The sequence below is a fragment of the Neofelis nebulosa genome, chromosome 3 (genome assembly GCF_028018385.1).
Source record: "Neofelis nebulosa isolate mNeoNeb1 chromosome 3, mNeoNeb1.pri, whole genome shotgun sequence".
In the NCBI taxonomy this organism is placed as follows: domain Eukaryota; kingdom Metazoa; phylum Chordata; class Mammalia; order Carnivora; family Felidae; genus Neofelis; species Neofelis nebulosa.
Genome location: NC_080784.1, coordinates 84,390,827 through 84,414,267, shown reverse-complemented (window position 1 = coordinate 84,414,267; position 23,441 = coordinate 84,390,827). Strand labels below are relative to the sequence as shown.

General features: G+C 39.3%; 1 protein-coding gene across 1 annotated transcript in view; it reads right to left on the bottom strand.

The window, feature by feature from the left end:
* Window positions 1-2,308: 2,308 nt before the first annotated feature.
* The window catches only part of FREM3 (FRAS1 related extracellular matrix 3), a 94,888-nt gene continuing 73,755 nt past the window's right edge, over window positions 2,309-23,441 (bottom strand). Inside the window, exons 6-8 of the mRNA XM_058721278.1 lie at window positions 18,312-18,563; window positions 6,689-6,838; window positions 2,309-3,039 (exon numbers count right to left, since the gene is read on the bottom strand). Coding sequence (XP_058577261.1) covers window positions 2,798-3,039; window positions 6,689-6,838; window positions 18,312-18,563 — 644 coding nt within the window. The 3' untranslated portion in view covers window positions 2,309-2,797. The remainder of the gene's footprint in view (window positions 3,040-6,688; window positions 6,839-18,311; window positions 18,564-23,441) is intronic.

Genomic DNA, 23,441 nt, shown 5'->3' with positions numbered 1-23,441 from the left:
CGTCTCATCATATTTAGAGACACCTTTGGTGAAACCCAGTTTTGCAACTCTGTTTACCTTTTTCTTTTATTTTCACTTCTATCATATTTAGTTCTGGGGATACCTCTTTGTATCCAGCTCATTTTTCTAAAGTCAGGGCTAATATTCCCAAGGGACCCCATTTGCTTCTGTCATAAATTGTGATAATGTAACAGAGTGAGGTCATTATAACATGCTTAATTTTCTTAATGTCATAAGTAGCAACAATGTGCTCTTGAACACATATATTTACCAATGTAACTATTCAGTAGGTTTGGGGGAAAAAAAGGCTGATAATCTCATTACCCTAAAACAAAGTTATTATCTTTTCCAGACATGTCCTTTTTACTCTCTTTCATATGTTTAAAGATTACAATAGCAACGTGATCACTGGTAATCTAGAATTCATATTATTCAATCAAGTAGATATCCCACAATTCATTTAACAATTTCCCTAGCAGGGAACATTTAGGTTGTTTATAATTATTCATTATTATAATAAGGTTAGGAGGTACAACATTGTGGTGCCTCATGGCAAAATATTTGCAGAATGTTTACCTGGTAGAAAATGGATTGTGGAGTCATCAGTGTTGGGCTGCTCCTCATGGTCCATCATCAACTGGGCTGAAACCTGGTGGGTACAGCAGTGTATGGACTGACAGCTGGTGTCTCCTCTCCTCTGCTCCAGTAAAATGACTGCGCTTGGCTGCTTGTCTTTTTCAGGCAGGGCTCCTGTAAATTGGGTTCCTTAAACTGGACTCTGGATACTAGAATAAAATATACAACACTTTTCCACGTATAGTTTATGCAGTAGCAGCAACATCCTGGATGCGTCTGGTATATCTCCATTAAGTATTAATGAGAAAAATATGTACATACTTTTTATTCCCTAAAAATGTTAGCATGAGGGAAGAATATGTGAGGAATGAAAATGAGTCCAATTTTCCATAGTGTGTCAGTCCATTCTTGGTAGGAAATTGGGCATTTTTCACTCTTTTAGACTGTTAGATCACCTTCATTCAGCATATACATTCATTTAGTACAACTAAAGTTATAGAGAATACACCAGGTTAAATTCTAGAAGCCTAAAAAAAGTCATTTTGCTTCCAGGCATGTCTTCCTGGGAGGAAATTAGGAATCGAACAGACTGACCTCACAGAAAGCACTGTTGGTAATGTTACCCAACAAAAATGTTGCATGCATAAACACTGCATTCTTCTCGATGGAGTTCCTTCACCAAGGACAGAATGAGAGACAGAAGGGTGGGGGGAAGAGGGAGAGAGAATGGCTGAAAAACACTGGAAGACCGGGATTAATTTCAGGTTCAAACTAGAATCCTCTGTGGCTTTCTGTATAAGGCTGACAATGTGGACTTATCATGGGCACAGAGGTGCTCAATGGGAAGTTTAGGATGGTTGCTTCACTTGGGGACTGTTGGGTGTACCTAAGAGTTACCCTGGCCAATACATAGTTTTTTCATTACTTAAAAAAAAAAAAAAACATTTATGAAGGGTTCATACCTTTTTGACACATTGGAGAAGCCCAATAAATATCTGTTGAATTGAACTGAATTTAAAAGATTTTTGATCCTGGTAACTGGGCAAATTATAAGATGAGGGAGAGTGATTTTCTGTTGATAGATAAGTACTCAGACAGGAATTAGAACTGGAAATCAAGTCCAAATTTCTCATTTTAAGGAGAAGTGAGGTCAAGAGTTACAAGGTAGCTTGGAAAAATCTCCTCTCTGGTTGGAGAAGCTGATGTTGTCTAGTAAGGCAGCAAAACCCAGGTTGATGACAGGGACTTCTCTACCTAAATACATAGATCACGTGGCAGCCAAGGGCCTTCTCGTCCCCTTCACTATCTGTGGGGAAGGCTTCTTGAAATGTTTTGTTTTGTTTTGTTTTGTTTTTTGGAACGGTTCTTATGTGCAATGTTGGCTTGCAAATAGGTTAAGTCATGTCTGAAACAGATTTAAAAAGCGTTTGTCAAAGAAATACCTAAAAGATATGACGGGAACGAAGATGTGTTTTTCAAAATAGTTGGGAAACTCGGATTTATGGGGTATTAGCTAAGGCATGCTGTCGGTAATTTATATTGCCAAATTTAAACTTCTTTAAGAACTAATTGGGCAGTTTAGGGATTATGCAACTCTTCAACTTTTCTTTCTTCTCTTTTTTGATACATTAAAAAAATCATTTTATTGCTTTTTAAAAATCATCTTTTATAAAGGCATTTGCAAAAGAAGGGAGAGGTGATGAAAGGATTTTCCTACCTAAGTGGCTCTGATAAAAGGACTTGTGGAGGAAAATTGAGCAATTCGCAAAAAGGAGATTTCAGCGTATGGGCAAATTTCAGTTAGGGCACTCTTATCACAATAACCTGAAAAACTGAAAGAGGGTGACAGTATGTATGTGGGTGAAAGGTGCTTTACGTTGAGCATCAATTGGCAAAGAGAAGCCGACCCTTTTGTTCTTAACTCTTGATTTAATTGATGACAATGTTTTTCACAAGCTTTAGAAGCAAAGTAAAAGAAAATAGGAAAAGGAAAACAAGAACACAGTCTAATCTTTTGTGGGCTCAGTCCTCTCTCTCTCTATGTGCATATCTCTGTACCCATACAGTCACATAAGCTATATTTGTGTATATCACCAGCATACATATAACATCAATAACAGTACAATATCATTGATATTCCAGAGTTGCTAAGCTGTTAATACAGTACAGTTTCATTCTGTTGTTAGGAGACATATTTTGGCTGTTAAGTCCTTAAAGTCTTTCAATCAAAGGAACTACAAGTACTCTGCTTACAGTCAGTGATGGTGTCATTGATGAAAATGGTGGTTTTATTTGGTTCTCCAAGCACTGCACCCACTGGCATCTGGAGAACTAATTCAAACCTCTCTGGACCCTCCAAGATAGGTTGTCCCAGGTCATCAAGGATTGTCACTTGGAATATCTGCATATGCACTCCTGGTGCAAAGCCCAGAATTCGGCTGACGCCAACATAATCTATTCCGGCTAGTGGGAAAGGAAAGGTCAAGAGTGAGACTGTAGGATTCACTTTCACAAGTTTTCCTTCAAAGAAAAATTTTCTTCAGGGAATAATCACATTCTCCTATATACACAGCAACTTCAGAATCATATTTTGTGGGCTCAACCCCCAGAAAGAGAAAGTTTCCATATTCTACTGAATGCCACGATAGTCTCTCATCCATGAACATGGGCCATCCTCATCAGTGTTCCCCATGTTGAGACCAGGCACATTACTTTTTAAGTACTTCCACAAAAATCCCACTGATAGACTGAAGGTTCTCTGAAGGCAACTTCAATTTGTAGTGAAGAATTTATTTTTTTAATTTTTATTGTTAAGATAACTATCAGGAATTTAATTTTCATTAGGTTTCACTCATTCACCTTTGCTAGATATTTGGTTAACCTTACCACATTCTGCTCAATTTTACTAAGTCATGGAGTTGGTGCCACTTTCTGCGTTATTAATTATTTTGTAAGTTAGTTCACCTAATCATATAATTTCTTTGCTACTTATTTAAAAAAGTCATCAAGGGGCGCCTGGGTGGCGCAGTCGGTTAAGCGTCCGACTTCAGCCAGGTCACGATCTCGCGGTCTGTGAGTTTGAGCCCCGCATCAGGCTCTGGGCTGATGGCTCAGAGCCTGGAGCCTGTTTCCGATTCTGTGTCTCCCTCTCTCTCTGCCCCTCCCCCGTTCATGCTCTGTCTCTCTCTGTCCCAAAAATAAATAAAAAACGTTGAAAAAAAAAATTAAAAAAAAAAAAAAAGTCATCAAATGTAAAGACAGTGGTAAATTATAACCAGTAGAATACAATAGAAGACCCTAGGTAATATAAATATATTAATAAATCGAGGAACAGAATATTTATATTGTCTCAAGGTATCTCTCCATAAAATAATTATTATTATTATTTTTTTCAACATTTATTTATTTATTTTTGGGACAGAGAGAGACAGAGCATGAATGGGGGAGGGACAGAGAGAGAGGGAGACACAGAATCGGAAACAGGCTCCAGGCTCCGAGCCATCAGCCCAGAGCCTGACGCGGGGCTCGAACTCACGGACCACGAGATCGTGACCTGGCTGAAGTCGGACGCTTAACCGACTGTGCCACCCAGGCGCCCCCATAAAATAATTATTAATTGCAAAGGAAGAAAAATAACTTCACAGTGGGGAGACCTGGAAGATACTACTTAACCAAGTGATCAAAGTTAACACCACCATTAATAGGATAAATGGAAATGGTGTGCCATTTGATTGGCTCCAGTGACAACACAGTGTCATCTCTGCAACTTTCCTGCCAAAGATGCAGAGCCTGAATCTAAGTATAAGGAAACATCAGACCTGGTGGATCTTGAATGAGGTGTTTGGATTAAATTGCAATAATTTTATCAAGTTAATTTCCTGATTTTATGCTTGCATTGTGGTCATAGAGGAAAATATCTTTGTAGGAATGGCATTCTAAGTTTTCAGAGAGATGGTTCCAAATTTATTGACAACCTACTCTCGATGGTTCAGGAAAAAAAAAAAAAAAACCCTGCTTTTCCTGTACTTGTCACTTTTCTGTGAGTTTGAGATTGTTGCAAAGATATTTTTTTTAAAAAGCCATTAAATAATTACATTTAAGAAAGACAAAGCAAGATTATGCTGAAAAATACCAGGGCAGGAGAGTAAGGAAAAGAGACTTTTGGATCTTTTACACTTTGGTTCAGGTCTTGAGTCTATTGCTTACTTGTACCAACTACTGAAACTCTCTGAGTCTCAGTTTCTTTAATTGCAAAATGGGGTAATTATTGCTATTTTACAAGGTTGTTGTGAAGATTAGAGATAATACAGCAAAGATTCTAGCACGGAGTCTGGCAAATAGTAGGCACCTAGTACAAAGAAATTATAATTATTATTTATGTAACAAGTTATAATGATATAGTATAACTATGTATGCATAATTATTATTGTTAATTAACCAAGCTGAGCAGAAGCATTACTTAAAAAAATTTTTTTTTTAACATTTACTTATTTTTGAGAGACAGAGATAGAGCACAAGCAGGGGAGGAGCAGAGAGAAAGGGAGACACAGAATCCGAAGCAGGCTCCTGGCTCTGAGCTGTCAGCACAGAGCCCGACCTGGGGCTCAAACCCATGAACTGTGAGATCATGACCGGAAGCGAAGTTGGACGTTCAACTGGCTTAGCCACCCAGGTGCTCCACAGATGCATTATTTCTATTAGTCCATCCCCACCTGAGAGCTAGCAGAAGGGTCATTACTTGTATGCAAAGGGATTATCTAAATGAATTCGAATTTTATTTTCCCAACCATAAGTAAAATAGCCCAAAAAGCCAATTAGTCTATTTATTTTTGTTTCCACAAACACATAGTGAAAAATGACCTCTGTAAATTAAGAAAAAGAAAGAAGAGAAAAGAAAAAAAAGCAAGAAGAAAAAACCAAAAACCTACTAAAAAACCTTGTAAGGATCATTACTGGTTTCATGTACCATGTGCTATGATATAATCACTGGAGAGTTATAACATGTGAATTCTTCCAAGAGCAAGCACCGTGTTCTAAATCTGTCTTTATTTTCCTTCTTTATATTCCTGTTTATGGGTACATGCTGAAACTGGGTTTACAATTTGAGAGGTCAATATAGATTTTATTCTCTTGATGTCTCATTAGTTAGTGTAGACTTTAATATTGCTGGGTTTTATTTGCAAGATTTGTGCTTTTATCTTAAAATATTCTCATGTGCCTTGGATATCCTGAACTAACTGATTGTCCATGACCCAGGAGACTAAAAGGTCCCAGATGACAAATGAGAAAATGTGGATATCATTGTAGATGGAAATTTCCCTTTCTTTTCCTGTTGAATTATTCTGTGTTTTGGGTTTTTGTTTGTTTGTTTTATTTTTTGGTAAAACAGCTGACAGGCTTGCCAGAGCAGGTAGTATCCAGAACTGTCTAGCTCCACTGTCAGCCAGGCCTTAATTGTCCATATCAAGAGGGGCAAAGGTGAGTGGGCCATGAAGACACGATGCTTAAGCCAAGGAAAATGCCTGAGTCAGAGTGCAAACCTCCTATCCTTCTAGGGTCTAACAGTACCTGGGTTTCCTCAGGAGATGGGCCTGATTCAGCCATTAAAGAGGTATTTTGGTCTGAAACACTGTTACGAACAGCTTATAGTATCTACAAATATTCTGAACTTCAGAAAATTAATTTGGGTCCATGACAATCCAATGGGTAATGAATGGATCATAAAGTCTATTTTATAAACAGCAAAAGTCATTACATACACAGACCATCTATGTGCTCAGGTAGGAGAAACTTAAAATCAGGGTCCATTAACAAAGACCAGGCATACTACACTTAACAGACTAGTCTCCACCCTATACATATATCTTGATAATGATATATTTTTTATTTAAAAAAATGTTTATTTTTGAAAGAGAGAGAGAGCATGAGAGGGAGGGGACAGAGAGAGAGGGAGACAGAGAATCCCAAGCTGATAGCACAGAGCCTGATGCGAGGCTAGAACTCATGAACCATGAGATATGACCTGCACCGAAATCAAGAGTCAGACGCTCAACCAAATGAACTACCCAGGTACCCCATGACACATTTTTTTTTTAAAAAATGGCCCTCTCACCTTCTGCTGATGCTGGCTCTGTCTTCCTGGAGCGCACAGTGACAGATGATGCTTGTGAAAGGTCAGGGCCTGTCCTCCAGACACAGATCTCTAAGGAGCCAGCACTTTCATCGACATGATACTCAGCATTCCCAAAGTGCAGGGTAGGCTCTAGGGAGGCACCAAAGGACAAATTAAGAATACTTCAGCCCACCAGGCCAACTATCTCATTAGCCCTGTGACCCTGGATGTTTGTCACAATCATCAGACTTGACAGATCCCACAGACTGGAGAAGGAAAAAACAACAACAACACACACACACACACACACACACACACACCCATGTCCGAATCACATGCCACAAATTTGACTCCAGGAGGTGCAGTGAGATAAGATCAGCTAGAATTCTACTCACTTTTCTGTTTCAAGAGATTTCTGTCATACAAAGAAATTTCTCTGTTGGGGAAAATTGGCCAACTAGCTGTAACTCAGGCAAGTCAGTTATTGTTTGGGAAAGGATGGTGGGGAATTTGCAAGGCTTTTTCTCAGGAGAAAGTGCTCTTTATGTTGAGGGACAGTCTAGCCAGGGTTCTGAATTTGAGGACTGCTGCTGTTCTTTTTTTCATAACACTTGTTGATCACAGGGATAGACAGAAATCCTAGGGGGTGGCAGGATCCCATGAGCTGAGATGCCAGAAATGCTCCACTGGAGGCAGAGAAGGGGGTCCCTAGATAGAGTAGGTTGAGGAATCCAAAGTGGAAATCAGACTTTGGGGGGCAGGTAGAAGGGTAGCCTATATCTCCTGAAGGGAGGAAAAGTTTGACAATGAGAAAGTTAGGACTTTTATGGGTATACCTATTTATATCTTGTTCTCGGTGTTTTAAAAAGTAGCCCATGAACTTAGCTGACTATTTAAAGCTTACACAGGTTTAGCTAGCTGTTATACCAGACAGCTATACTAGCTGTCATGGAAAGGTTTTAAAATGAATGTTTGTGTAGACTGTGAAATCTGGAGGCAAGAAAAAAATGTAAACACCAAGAAACAGCTTCACCATGGAGGAATGACCCCCGAGAGAGTAAATGGAAAGTTAACATTATAGAGGTGACATCTTTGCAAGCATAATGCAACACGGGAGCATATCTGGATTAAATTTAAAATTTTGGAAGGTGGAAATCAAATTTAATAAGCATTATTTACTCAGGATGTATTTTAGTAGATTTCTTAATGCTGAGGAAAGTTTTACTCAAAGTTTTAACATGGCATACAAGACCTCTCCTTATCTGACTGGAGTCCATTTTTCTGGAATCACTGGGCACCACAACTGGCCCTGTGCCTTGTTGCACTAAACAGCTCACTGCATACCCAACACACTGTGTGTTTCTGGGCCTTCACTGTTGCTGGTGATTTTTCCTGAGCTGGAACTCTCTTCCCAAATATCTGATTTCACACATTTCTACTCATTCTTTAAGAATGTGATTAAGAGTTACCTGCTCTGGGAACCCATATTTAACTTACTCAAGAAATTCGGCATTCTTTACCCCATGCTTCCTAACGTTCTGAGTAGCTCTGTGCCTGAGGGGTGGGGCACCCTTGCTATGGGCTCACCGTAGATGGGAGGACTGCGCTCACAGAAGAGGGGGGGTGCATTCTGTCTTTTCTTCCTGCCTAGACTTTTCAAGCCATCTCCCCATTGCTGCCGATGAATATTTCAGATACTTCCAAGCTTGGGACAGGACAGAGGGAGGAAAGGCAAAAGGAGCAGGGAAGTTCTTTCTTAGTGGCTATCATCATGGTGATCACATGCTCTGGTCTTAGACGACGGAAGAAAACTGATTCTCTTTCTCACGGGCACTTTTGTGTGTTCTCTAGAGAGCCCTCACTCCCGTAGTTGTGTATTTCTCATTTGCTGTTCCCTTGATGAGGATGTTGCATCTCTATTCTTGTGGGTCACTTAATCATTCCTCAGTCCATTAGCATTGGCAGTGCTTCTGCTTAGGCTCGTTCACCCCTCTAGATGGCGCCTGCAGACAAGACCTAAGACGAGTTCATTCTGGCTCTCTCCTCTGTGTGCCTGGCTCACATTTGGTCCATGGCAACCTTTCTGCAACTGTTGCCTTGACAAACTCTAGGAATACTGTCTAATCCTGAAGCAGCCCCTCTTTTTTGCTCATCCATCAGAGCACCCAACCAGCTTGACTCCTCCGTTGTGATTTTCCAGGTAGAGCCAAACGTCAATTCACTGTGTCCTCTATATTGTACAGGACACGCATTACTTCCCAAACGGTCTCCTTAGAACTCTTTTTCTTAAGATGCCTGGGTGGCTCAATCAGTTAAACATCCAACTTTGGCTCAGGTCATGATCTCACAGTTCGTGAATTTGAGCCCTGCATCGGGCTCTGTACTGACAGCTCAGAGCCTGGAGCCTGCTTCAGATTCGGTGTTTCTCTCTATGCCCCTCCCCTGCTTGCGCTCTCTCTCTGTCTCTCAAAAAGAAATAAATGTTAAAAAAATTAAAAAAAGAACTCCTTCTCTTGATTTATGACCTCTGTAAAAAGTTAAAATGTTAAAGCTACCAAGCTAACACGCTATTCTGTGTTTTTATGACAACCTTACACACTTCTCAGGGTCAGGGACTATAGTACAAGCGTACCCTCAGTGACACGGAGGCTGGTGTATTACAAGTACTGAAGAATTTGTCAAAAAAATCATTTTAACTCACTTCTGTTACATTTTGAACTTATTACAAAGGGTTTTTTTTTTTTGTTTTTTGTTTTTGTTTTTTTTTAGGTTGGGACAAAGTGATCTGATATTTTAGCACAGAACTTATTCTGTATTATGTACAGGGAAGGGCAAGAGGTAAGAAAGAAAAAACATACTTGGGTCACATATGTCGCTATGCAGAAAAAAAAATGTGCCAAGCCTCTAGGAATATAGTCAGATGTAAGATGTAAGAGGAGGATAGTGCCACTTGGAAGAAAAATAATGAAACCCTCCTGAGATGCTCTGTGTATGGCGCATCAGGAGATTTGTTGAAATGGAGAAAAGACCGCCTCTGCGTTGCCTAGCAGTGTCTCCAGTTATCTTTGTCCTAGGTCTGTCTAAAGAACTGAGGTGATGGCAGTAATCCTTAAGGGTAGGCAATTATGAGAGCATGACCCCATCACACTTAACGTTAAATTGATTCCACAGCCGTAGATGCGTTTTTATCTCCTTTCAAAGAAAATGATGGTTGTGACCCCAGCACACTTACGTTAAATTGATTCCACAGCCATAGATGTGTTTTTATCTCCTTTCAAAGAGAATGTCCTTTAAACAGAAATAGGGAAAAGGAGTATGACAAGTTGGGAAGTGAAGCGCTTATAAGAGATATGACTGGCATGTAATTCAGTGGAATTCAATGTCCAGATTCAGGGAAATTTCATGACAAGATCCAGAAAGGACTTTCAGAGGAAGTGGCAGAGCACTATTGGTAAACATTGAGAAACCCCTCAGAACAGGATAGATGTCAAAAGATGGAAGGTAGGAAAATGTCTTTTCAGTTGCCTCAGCAGAGAAAATAAAATCCAGAAGCAAACTGGTAAGCTTACTCTCTAGAAGAATTCTCGAACAGTTTATTTAAAATGATTTCTGAATTCTTAGGAAAGAAAGAGGTGATGCCTATGAGTCAATATGAGTTCTTTAATATCAGGCCTCACAAAGTCAAATTCAATTTTGTTTTGTTCAGTTAAACACCTACTGAACATCCCCTCTGTGCTCTAAGCACTGTGGTAGCTAATGGGGATATAGAGGAGTAGGTATTTTTTGCCCTCAAGGTATTTTTGGTATAAGAGGGCAGCCACACCAGTTTCAATCAGCTGACCCCTGCGTGCTTGGACAAGAGAAGGCACAACCTCAAGGCTCAAAGGAGGAGTCCTGGGAGGAATAAAGCTGTGCTGGATCTGAGGATGAAGGAGAATGGACCAATGGGGAAGCTGCGAGGAATGTTCCAAACAGAGTGGCTAATACGGAAAAAGGCATATAAGCCTGAAGAAGCCTAGTGTCTGGGGAGAAATACAAGCCTTTGTTTCCTAGTGATATATGAGATGAGAGTAAAGGGATGTTGGGAATGCATTAGAGAGGAAGGTAGAAGCCAGATACTGCAGGGACTTGGATCAATTTGAAGTAAATGAGTCTTTACTTTTTAGACTCTATAGAACGTGGGAACCGATTTTAAGCAGTGGAAAGGTGGTTGGCTTTTGCTGTTGTTTTCTGTACATCTGTCTAACTTCAGTGTGAGCTACAGATTGAAGGAAGAGTTAACGTTACCAAGTAGGAAGCTACTGCAATTACCAGGTGACACATGAGCATGGTTTGAAGTACATACTAGTATGAAGGTTGAAGGGGGAGATGAATGGGGTAAGTGTCCTGAGCAGCACCCAGTGGTTGGATGTAGGCAGCTTCTAGGATGCCCTGGGGGTGTGGGAGTGGAACTGTCGATAACTTAGTTGGGAATATAGGGGGGGAAATAGTCTAGACCAGGAGTAAGAGAGGGCAAGATGATGACATCTGATGGGATATCCAAGTAGACAGGTCTAGAAAGGTTTAATGTGTGAATCTGGAGTTCAAGAATCAGGGCTCGAGATAAGATTTGAGGGTGTTAGGCACACAAGTTGGAGTCCATCCTGTATAGATGATATAATCATCCAATATGGATGAATAAAGAGAATTGTAGTGGCGGAATCAACCTTTAGGGAAACTGGCAGAGGGGAAAAAGTGCAAAAGAGAAAAAAAAAAAAGAAAGAAAAGAAAGAAAGAAAAAGGAAGGACAGACAGACAGATGAATGAAAAAACGGATTGGTGGCAAGAAAGGGGGAACCAGGAGTATCAAGAGCAGAGAGTTTTGAGAAAAATGAGTGGTCACAACGTCAAATGTAGTAAGCATTTCCAGAAAGATATGTGCAAGACAACAGTGGCAATCAGTGCAAAACAAAAAAATACATCTTACGAGACTTTAAGCTGCAAAAAGTGAACTATGGCACCCAAGTTTAAGAACAAAAACAGTGGGGTGTTTGGGTGGCTCAGTTGGTTGAGCATCTGACTCTTGATTTCAGCTCAGGTCATGACCTCATGGTTTGTGGGTTCAAGCTCCACATTGGGCTCTGTGCTGATGGTGGGGAGTCTGCTTGGGATTCTCTCTCTCACTCTCTCTCTTTCTCTCTCAAAATAAATTAAAAAACTTAAAAAAAAGAACTGAAATAATTTTTTCTATTTATGAAGCCTGTGGCAACTGTATTGTAATATGAACAAGCCTATACAGCACAGTGATACTCTTTCTTCTGAATGGTTTCCTAGTTTTACAGCACAGAAAAAGGTCTTTCAGGTTTTAAAACCATTTATGTGTTGAACTTTATCTTGGTCTTGCAACAGTATTAACCACATAAAAAAAAAAGTTGGATGTGCTGATTTCACCAAAATGACACCTTGTTTATATGCAATTTCTTTACACAATTTTTCTTTACAATGTTTTCTTAAATCTGTCATCATTCTGTTCAATACCCATTCAATGATAAAGATACTAATCTATGTGGCAATCTTTATAGGCAAATTTTATGCATGTTATACAAATCTTATTGCCTCAGGACAAAACTAACAGCCCTCTATGAAACTGGACATCAATTCTTTCTTTGTAGCAGATTACAAGTTTTCAAATCACATCATAAAAACTGAAAGAAACATCCTCAGTAGAAAACAGGAACCTGCTATAAGTGTTTAAATATAAAACAGACACAATTTGCTAATTAAAAGTGTTCTCAGGGGGCTCCTGGGTGGCTCAGTCAGTTAAGCGTCTGACTTCTGCTCAGGTCATGATCTCACAGTTCGTGGGTTCAAGCCCCACATCCGGCTCTGTGCTGACAGCTTGGAGCCTAGAACTTGCTTCGGATTCTGTCTCCCTCTCTATCTGCCCCTCCCCCACTCACACTCTGTCTCTCTTTCCCTCAAAATAGATAAACATTAAAAAAAAAAAGTGTCCTCAGTTTCCTCCTGCCCCTGGTACAGGGCCAGTGGAAGTTAGGGTCTGAAGCCTATCACGCATTCATTTAGCTAATACTTATTGGCCATACTCTGTGGTATCTGCCCTCATCAGTTGCTGTTTTTTATAAGGGATTCTGTGGTAGTGCAGGGCCAGGATCTTGGATGGTTCAGTTGCCTCTGCTCCTGAATGATTTCTTTTCTTAGCGTTACTCCATGGTAGTTGCCTTTACAAAGGTATTCCTGTAGGTGACCCATCTGACAAGGGGATATTTGATCTCTGTTTAAGGAAGCAAAACACTTCTCAGAATCTAGCTAAATAGAATAACAACATTTCATCCCTTAAAAGGTACAGCACAGGGAATACAGTCATTGGTATTGTAATAGCGTTGTATGGTAACAGATGGTGGCTACCCTTGTGGTGGGCACATCATAACATATAGACTTGACCATCACTATGTTTTACCCTTGAAACTAATGTAACATTATGCGCCAACTATACGTCAATTAAAAAAATTATCTAAAACAACCCAAACCAACCAAACAAAAAAACCCATTGCATTCCAATTCTAATTAGAAAAAAAAAAAGTTTTCCTTCAACTGGCTTGGCCACATCTTTAGATTGCTGGATAGTTGGCCTAAATGAAAACCTATTTCTGCTACAAGATGATGGACTCGACATGTCTGAACAAAGAAAGCATTATTGGTTCTTAACAAGTGCCCAGACTATGGCAAATTACACACAAAATCCTAACCCTGGAAAATGAGTGTGCACTTTGCTCAATATTTTCCCAAATCGTCAATTTTGTAAGACACTTGTTATTCCTGACTGAAACGACAACTATATTACTGCCTGAGATAGACTACACATTAGAGTTTGATAAAAGTTTAGTGCTTAAAAACTGAATTAGAGGAATTGTCATTTAACATCAGTATTCCAAAAGATTATAATCACGTGGTAGGCACACGTGGCTACTTCTCAAGGAGAAGGTAAAATGGTACCATTCAAAGGAACCAGTAGCATCATGAATGGCAAAATCTCTGAATACCTTTAGTCTAGTGACTAAAGTGGAAGAAGCACCCATAGCAGTCATTCAGGGGCAGTTGTTACCTGAGCGCCACCGCCGGGACCTGAAAGGGGAGGAAGTCACACCTTAGAATTTTACAGAATACCTTTGCTGAAATATCATTAATTCTGACTGTGGAATTGGGATGTTTTAGGGCACTTACTCAGTACAGTCCATCTGGGGCTACAGGGAACGTGACTGTGCAGCCTCAGCAGAGTGGGGCTAGATTAGTATGGTCACATCTGTAGCAAAATTGCTTTATGAAGTTTACTCTGTGTGGGACCTAGAAAAGAGAAAGCAGCCAGAAGAAAGAATGGGCTGCCCATTTCTAGCCATGTTAAAAGGAAGAGTATTCTGACCATGGACCTTGAGAGTCCAGAACTCCCGACAGTCTTTGCCCAGGCTAGATAGAGGTGGTTCTGTGGCTTGATGGCATTGCTAAGATGCACATCAAACAATTTCCTGCTTATAAGGTCGTTGCCCATGTAGTCTCCTTTAATGAGTGGGTACTGGGGTTTTCTAAGCTTAGCAAAGTGCTCCGTCATCAATAAATGTTAAAGGATCTGAATGCAAGTTTCCTGGATTCAACCATTACTAACAGTGACTTGCTCAGAAAAGTATGTAGCGATTAAGATTGTTTATACCGAACTAAAAATCTTCCATTATTTCTGTACATGACTGTTTCCCCATTCAAAAGATGTCATGATTTTGAGAAGTCTAAGTAGAGATCAAGTCAGATGTGACAGGAAGGCAAGAGAAAGACCTTATTTGACTTTGTGGTCCTGTGCTAAGTGCACAGTAGGTCACTATAAATGTTTCTTGAATGACTTAATTACTTAAGAATCTACTAAAATCATTACAAACAATACTGTAAGTTAACAACTGTATCATATACTGGATTTTGTGTTAATTTTCTTCCTTTTTGTTCTATTTTTTTCCCTTTCTTTTTATATTTAGCATTGGAGAGTGACACCATTTCTCCATTCTAAACATGGTAAGATTTAAAACTACTAAGGTTTTTAGGGGTACCTGGATGGCTCAGTCAGTTGAGTGTCTGACTTCAGCTCAGGTCATGATCTAGCAGTTCATGAGTTGTGAGTTCAAGCCCCACATCGGACTCACTGTTGTCAGCACAGAGACCACTTTAGATCTTCTGTCACCCCGTCTATCTGCTCCCCCTCCACTTGTGCTCTCTCAAAAATTAAAAAAAAACATTTTGAAACTACTAAGGTTTTAAAGTAAAAAGTAAGTGGGGATATGTCAGGACTCAAAGAGAAAGTATTTCTCTTTGAGGGATTAGGACATGGACTTATTTGAGGGCCATTATTCAGCCTACCATATTGATCAATAGACTTGAATGTCCACCCCTTTGACAGTTATTCATTTCTTACTGTACACACAAACACTGAGATTTGGGTTAAGAAGCTCGGTCCAAGCTCTTCCATAAGTTGGGTCCAAGAGTAAACTCACTTTTGAGCACACCAACAAAGTCATAGTCCGTTCTGACCCCTGTGAAATTTCTTGCTTAGCTCTGATGTCTGTTGGATCATTTATGCTCATCTCTGGTATTTGTAGTTTTGCAAGACACTCTGGTGTTTTGATAAACTCTTAAAAAGTGTTAGGGAAAGAGGTTGTAAGAAATATACTTCTCACTGGGAAAAAAAAAAGAGAATCATTGAAGGTTGGACAATCTTATTCTTTTTTTTTTTTTTTTTTTTTTTCAACGTTTTTTATTTATTTTTGGGACAGAGAGAGACATAGCATGAACGGGGGAGGGGCAGAGAGAGAGGGAGACACAGAATCGGAAACAGGCTCCAGGCTCTGGGCCATCAGCCCAGAGCCTGACGCGGGGCTCGAACTCACGGACCGCGAGATCGTGACCTGGCTGAAGTCGGACGCTTAACCGACTGCGCCACCCAGGCGCCCCGGGACAATCTTATTCTTTACTTTTGCTTTAGTTTTTCAGGATGATTTTTAAGAAAAATTTCTTCCTAAATGTGTGGGTAAAATTGCAATGTACTTCCTTATCAAAGTGTAACTCATTATATGCTTAGAAAATGTTACAGCATGAAAAACTATATAGTGTACAGATATTATTTTGGGGGATCTCCTAGAACCCAGGTAGAAAAAATAGCATGAGTCAAACAATAGGAAATTTATTTATCTGGAGGAAGCCTTGGAGAAACAGAAAACAAAATGGGTAGCCTGAATCAGAAGGCCATTCAAATTCAGTGATTAGCCATTTTACCTGATTTTTTAGGAGCAATATTTTAACACAAATTTTTAAGTTCATGACAACAGTTAAAAAATACTCAAATATTCTATAGGGTATTTCATTTTATAGGTATGAGTAATGATTAACTAAAACCTTAAGAAGGACTTCAAGAACCGTCAAATTCTAGGGGCGCCTGGGTGGCTCAGTTGGTTAAGCATCCAACTCTTGATTTTGGCTCAGGTCATGCTCTCACAGGTTCATGATATTAAGCCCTGCATCGGACTCTGTGTTGATAGCATGGAGCCTGCTTGAGATTTTCTTTCCCCCTCTCTCTCTGCCCCTCCCCTGTTCATATGCACTCATACTCTCTTTCTCAATACATACATACATACATACATACATACATACTTTGGGAAAAAAAAAGAAACATCAAATTCTAGAGTTGGAAGGGTCCCTAGAGATAACACATTTAAACCTCCTTACTTTATGGATTGGGAAACTGAGCTCCAGATAGCTTGACCTGACCAACGTCACCTGGAGAGGTGGTAATGCCCAGCCTCAGAATGCCATCTAATCTTGCCTAGATCTGAACACAGCAACTCACGGCCGCTCAAATCCTGACAGAAGCATATTTGAGAGATGAAGCAGTCTGAGACTGGTAATTAGATAGTCTGATCCTGCTCCTGGCTTTATCAACATTTTCTCTTGAAAGTGCCTCTTGTAGAAAGGGCAATTGAAACCTAGGAAAATAATATTGGGCTTGATACTTTGTGTCACATCTGGGGCATGGGGTTGGTGTTGAGGAGTAAGGAGACCCCTTCTTCTCTGGCCAAATTTCAGCTGGGATACCCTGGAACTAGAGCCAAATTTTTTGTCACATAGGGTAGGAAGAAAAGTCTGGATGCCTAGACATGGGAGCTCCATGGTACCCTTGTACCATTTGAAGAATCATGTACTTATTGTTATGAGCAAGCCCCCTTATGCTGCTAAGATGAGGGTCACTGTGGGCAGTCCAGGTTGGAGAATCAGATACTTAACTTTGGTCCTCTTCTTGGCTTCTTTCTAAGTCTTGGGTCACATCCTTAGGCTGTTTTTTTTAATAAATTCATACACAAATATTTTATCTTCCTGAATTATTTTTTTGTTCTTGGGGTTGGTGATATCTATGTATTTGACAAGCCTCTCACAGTCTTTGGAGAAAGGAACATCAAATAGATTTATCTCTCAACTGTTGAAGGACAATGTAATAATAAGGCAGTTATTGCCAAGAGTTAATAAAAGTAAAAGGGAGCCTACAAGATGGGAGAAGATATTTGCAAACAACATAGCTGATAAAAGATTAGTATCCAAAATCTGTAAAGAACTTATCAAACTCAATACCTGAAAAACAAACACCCAATTAAGAAATAGGCAGAAAACATGAATAGACATTTTCCAAAGAAGACATCTAGATGGCTAACAGACACATGTAAAGACACTCAACATCACTCATCATCAGGGAAATACAAATCAAAACTATGATGAGCTATCACCTCACATCTGTCAGAATGGCTAAAATTAACAACACAAGAAAAAACAGGTATGGGCAAGGATGAGAAGAAAGGGGAACCCTCTTGCATTGTTGGTGGGAATGCAAACTGGAGCAGCCACTCTGGAGAACAGTATGGAGGTTCCTCAAAAAACTAAAAATATAAATACTCTATGATCCAGCAATTGCATCTTTGGGTATTCATCCAAAGGATACAAAAGTACAGATTTGAAGGGGTACATACATCCCAATGTTCATAGCAGCACTATCAACAATAGCCAAACTATGGAGAGAGCCCAAATGTTCATCAACTGATGAATGGATAAAGAAGATGTGGTACACACACACACACACACACACACACACACACACGCACAATGGAATATTACTAAGCCATCAAAAAGAATGAAATCTTGCCATTTGCCATGACATAGATCTATTTATGCTAAGTGAAATAAGTCAGTCAGAGAAAGACGAACACGAAATATTTCACTCATGTGGAACTTAAGAGACAAAACAAATGAACATATGGGAAAGGGGGTGGAGAGAAGAGAGGGAAACAAACCACAAGAGACTCAATGATAGAGAACAAACAGGGTTGACAGAGAGGGGTGGGTGGAAGATGGGCTAGCTGGGTGATGGGTATTAAAAAGGGCACTATTGTGATGAGCATTGGGTATGTGACATGATGAACCACTGAATTCTACTCTCGAACCCAATACTGCACTATATGTTAATTAGCTAAAGTTGAAAAAAAAAAAAAAAGGAATCATGCAGGTTACCTAGGGAAAAAAAAGAGTTGAAAGCAGGAAATGGACTTACCATCATTAGGATCAGCCAGGATAACCACCTTTGTCATGGGGAACTGGGCTCCCAGTCGCCCTCCCACTGGCAGGCTCAGTGAAACACTGAAGGATTCCTCCTCTTCATAGAGGGAGTCATCGATGATCAAGACCCGGCAGCTTTTCTCAGCCTCATCCTTGTCAAAGTGGAGGATGCTGGCGCCATCTTCTGGACGGGAGACGTAGTCAGAGAAAGATAATGCAGTTGAAGGAATGGAGCCTGAGGCAGAACCTGTAGGAATATGAGATGGAACAGAGAAGGTGAGAAGAAATGGAATTCCAAGTAGGAAACCTGTTCCCCACTGGTTCTTCAAACTATTTTTAGGTAACGGCATGGAGCACAATGCTATCTGAATTATAAATCATACTTACCTCTGACAATCATAGTTATTAACATTGTACTTAGAAGGCTTTCAGAACAGTTATTTCACAGTTAGTGGTCTTTAAATAGGGTACATACTGAATAAGTTCTGTTAAATTAGGGGCTAAATAAACTGAAGGATCACAAAATACTAGGTTTGGTTTAGCTTAATTCGTTCATGTTACAGATGGGAACACTGAAATGCAGAGAAATTAGGATCAGAGAGTCCATGCCATGGTCGTGGTACAGATGTCTTCCTGTCTCTCCCCTTCCCATAGCCACAGAGCTACAGAGTACTGTCTACGTAATCTGACTCTTCACGCCTTGACTAGAGTTCCTTGCATGGCACCAAAATGCAGCCACAAAATTACTAGTTATTTTAGAGGAAGTACAGGATTGATTGGAAGATTTCAGTTTAGATGCACTGTGTTTTAAATTTTATTGTAATGATTTACATATATTAACATCCCCAAATTTAAACGTACCATTTGATGAGTTTTGACAAATGTATACAGTCATGTAGCCATTACCACAAGCATAATACAGAACATTTTTATCCACCCATAAAAGATGACATATACCTGTGGCAATCCTTCTCCTTCCCTGTCTCCCAGCCCTAGAAACCACTAATCTGTTTTCTGTCACTACAGATTTACTTGCCTTTATGAGAATTTCATATAAATGAAATATACAGTTCTTACTCTTTTGTGTCTGATTTCTCTCATTTAGCGCAATGTTTTTGAGATTCATCAGGTTTTTGTTTTTCCTTTCTATTACTGAATAGTATTCTATTCAGTATGACTATGCCACAATTTATTTTTCTACTCATCACTTGATAATTTGGGTTGTTTTCCAGTTTTAGCTCTTCTGAATAATGTTGCTATAAATATTCTAGTACAGGTCTTTGAATGGGTACATAATTTTATTTCTCTTGAGGACATACTTAGGAGTAGGATTTCTGGGAATTAGTGCAATTTTTTATTGTGGTAAAATAAAAATAACCTAAAATTTACCATCTTAACCATTTTTAAGTGTACATATCAATAGTGTTGTTTATTCACATTATTGTGAAATATTTAGAATTTTTTCATCTTACAAAACTGACACTCTATACCCATTAAATAGCAACTCCCCACTTTCCCCTCCCCTCTCAGTCTCCAGCAACCACCATGAATTTTCAACTCTAAGTACTTCATGTAAGTGGAATTACACAGTATTTATCTCCTTTTTGTGACTGTCTTATTTCCTCTAGCACAATGTCTTCAAGGTTTTATCCATGGTGTAGCATGTGATAGGATTTTCTTCTTCTTCTTTTTAATATTTATTTATTTTTGAGAGAGAGACACACACACAGTGCAAGTGGGGAAGGAGCAGAGAGAGGGGAGACACGGGATCCGAAGCATGCTCCAGGCTCTGAGCTGTCAGCACAGAGCCCAACACGGGGCTCGAACCCACGAATTGCAAGATCATGACCTGAGCCGAAGTCGGATGCTTAACTGACTGAGCCACCCAGGTGCCCCAATTTTCTTCTTTTTTAAGGCTGGGTAATACTCTATTGTACATATAAATCACATTTTGTTTATCCATCCATTTGTCCATGAATACTTGGATTGCTTCACCTTGGCTACTGTGAATAATGTTGCTATGAACAAGGGTGTGCAAATATCTTTTCAGTTCCTTCCAACTTCTTTGGATATATCCCCAGAAATGGAATTGCTGGACCATATAGCAGTTCTATTTCTAATTCTTTGAGGAACCTCTCTACCTCCATAGCCGTTGTACCATTTTATAATCCCCACCAAGAGTTCAAGTCAGTATATTTTTCTGCAGTATTAAAAAAAATATCAACACAACAGGTTTAGAGCTAAAAGAGTAAAAAGTAGTTACAGTAATTTAAATGACTTAGGCAGACCAGATTTAGGTAGAATAAAGACTGTAACATTACTCAATATATTAAATAAGCACTTTTTGAAAAGAATAAATATTTCTCACCACACTTCTCCTTAATAAGAAGCAATGGGGATATGACAGTGAGCTTCTGAACTGGACATTCTAGTTTTGCAGGTGTCTTTCTTATTTGTGGCTATGGTATATGCATATATACAGGCTAACACCAATGTCCACTGCCTTCTTGCCAATGTGCATTGATATAAATATAAGTTGATATCGATGAATGTGTGTTTCATGTATACACACAGCTTGTCAGAAAGTGAAGAAGATTCCTAAATTGACTTCATAGGTTTTGCTCGGAAGGGCACTAACTCACAAAATGTTTCAGGATGATTTTTCAATAGCATAAGTTTTAGAATTATCAGGTAGTAGCAAATTTACTGTTTTTTTTTAATTCTGGGAACCTAAAAATAAAGGTTAGAGCTGGAGGGATTGATGGAAATAAAACATGTTTACAAAGGCAGAGGGCAGTAACTTCTAGGTGTGGATAGCTATCCTGGGGGATTGTCATTTCCTGGGGAAGCCAGCCAAGCTCCAGTTCCAGCCTGTGGTTTGAAATTTATTCCTTCATGATGTTCCCTCCCACTTCAGTCCTGTGAACTCCATGCTTGGAAGAGCTCTGTGAGCCAAGTCAGGAAGGAGAGGCTGGTTCCTAGAGTGTCAGAGACAGGGCTATCAAGAAGTGTTAGAGAGAGGCCCTCCCCAACTAAATAGAGAGGTAAGTGCCTACAACACAGAAAGTTCACAGGAACACAATGAGACACTCTGTTGATTAGGGAGACTTTTTAGCCTTCAGGATATACACAAAAAATGGGGAAAAGCAATAAACTCTTTCAATAATCAGATTAAAAAACAACCTTTGAGATGCTTTTTTAAGAGCCCAAAGTTTAAAAGGGATTGTACATTGGAGAATACACTTTTTAAAAATTTTCCCCAGTTGTCTGGCATGCAGACTGTTGATATGACAGCTAAAGTGAGAAAACATCCTTATCAGAAACTGCACATTTAGCTCCTCAGGATAAATACCAAAAGCAGATATACACTGGACTTGCATAGTAAGTATCTAATGCTATCTTTATTAAATAGCAGCTGTCTTTATGAAATCTCTTTCTCAATATATTTTGTCTAGTGAATAGTCAAATAAGGATTTATCATAGTTCATAAAACAAAAGTGATTGGGATTTTTCCCCTTTCTGTTCAATTTTTTCAGCTGGCTGATCCACTTGGTGAAATAGACATTCGTGTAATTAGGTAGCTTTCTGGGTTCAATGAAAGATTAAAATATAATTGCTATTGAAAATCATTTGGCTGTGAAACTCGACTCAAACCAAAAGTAAAACAATATATTTTAGCATGTTTTTTTAAAATTAAAAAAAAAAATTTTCACGTTTATTTATTTTTGAGACAGAGAGAGACAGAGCATGAACGGGGGAGGGGCAGAGAGAGAGGGAGACACAGAATGGGAAGCAGGCTCCAGGCTCTGAGCCATCAGCCCAGAGCCCGACGCGGGGCTCGAACTAACGGACCGTGAGATCGTGACCTGAGCTGAAGTCAGATGCTTAACCGACTGAGCCACCCAGGCGCCCCGTTTTTTTTAAATTTTAAAACAACAAGCATTGATAGAGAAAGGTAGTCTAATTTATATCTCATTTAATAAAAAAAATTCAGTTTATTTAAGTGGTCCATTCTTCCTAGGATTCTGGAAATTTAACTTTGGAAAACCAATGATCAGTTATGTGTAACAGGCAAGGAGAGAGAATACTGGTATTTATTTTAGTTAAAAAAAATTAAAGCTCTGTTTTATTGATAGTAAGTTAAGATCCCCAGGAATTAAGAGAGAAAATTCTGTTCTGAGAACATCAAATATAACCTGAGTTATAAGATCAGGTTCCTTGGCAATAGTCTGTACATATCTCTTTTTTAATAATAAAGCATGTCCAAGGAGCATGAATGTGGTTCCAGGTTGTTTTCAAAAAGATGCTTTAGCAACCGAGCCTCAACTCTTGTTAGGCCACTTGACCAGTGGTTGTTCTATAGCATTCTTGCAAGGAACATTAGAGAAGGCTCTCCTATAATATGTCTGTTGTTCAGACATCACTAGGAGTGGGAGAATCTATGAAGTTATTTAAAAAAAAAATGTTTCTTTACAGAGACTATATGGCTTAGTTTCTGCAGCTACATAGTACATTTGCTTTATAAAAATCATAGATGGTACTTAAAGTCAGAGAAAGTTCTATGAAGAAACTACACTACAGGTTAATTGAATCACTATATTACAGTATTTGATAACTTTCTGAGGTGGCTAGGGCACTTTATCAATGAGAAAATTGAGGTAGAGAACTCCCTGATTGACTCTCCATAAGTAAAAATATTCATCTCCTGATGGGGCATCTTTTACTTCCCCACATTATCTTTAGTTATTACAGTATTTAATTGTAAATTCTTTTAAACATACAAATTTCATTTAACATAGATTTTTTTAATAGGGCAGCAAGACAGAAAGTCACTCTTCTTTAGAAAAGCAGCATTTAACTCCTGGTTGAAGCAGGTTATTGTCAGAAGCCCCAGGCACAGTTCATTTCATGCCCAGGAGGGTCCATGATTGGGGGAGGTGCAGGAGCAAGTGGAATGAAAGGAAGGCTGGGAAAGGCTGGGCTGGAGCAGCACCAGAAGCTCTGTCTAGAAGAGTCTAGAAGAGTTACCAGTAGTTTGGCTGACTACTGGGGTGTACCGGGGTGCTCTCCCACTACAAATCATCTAGAGGAAATAGTATTCTAACTTTTCTATGCTCATAGGAAT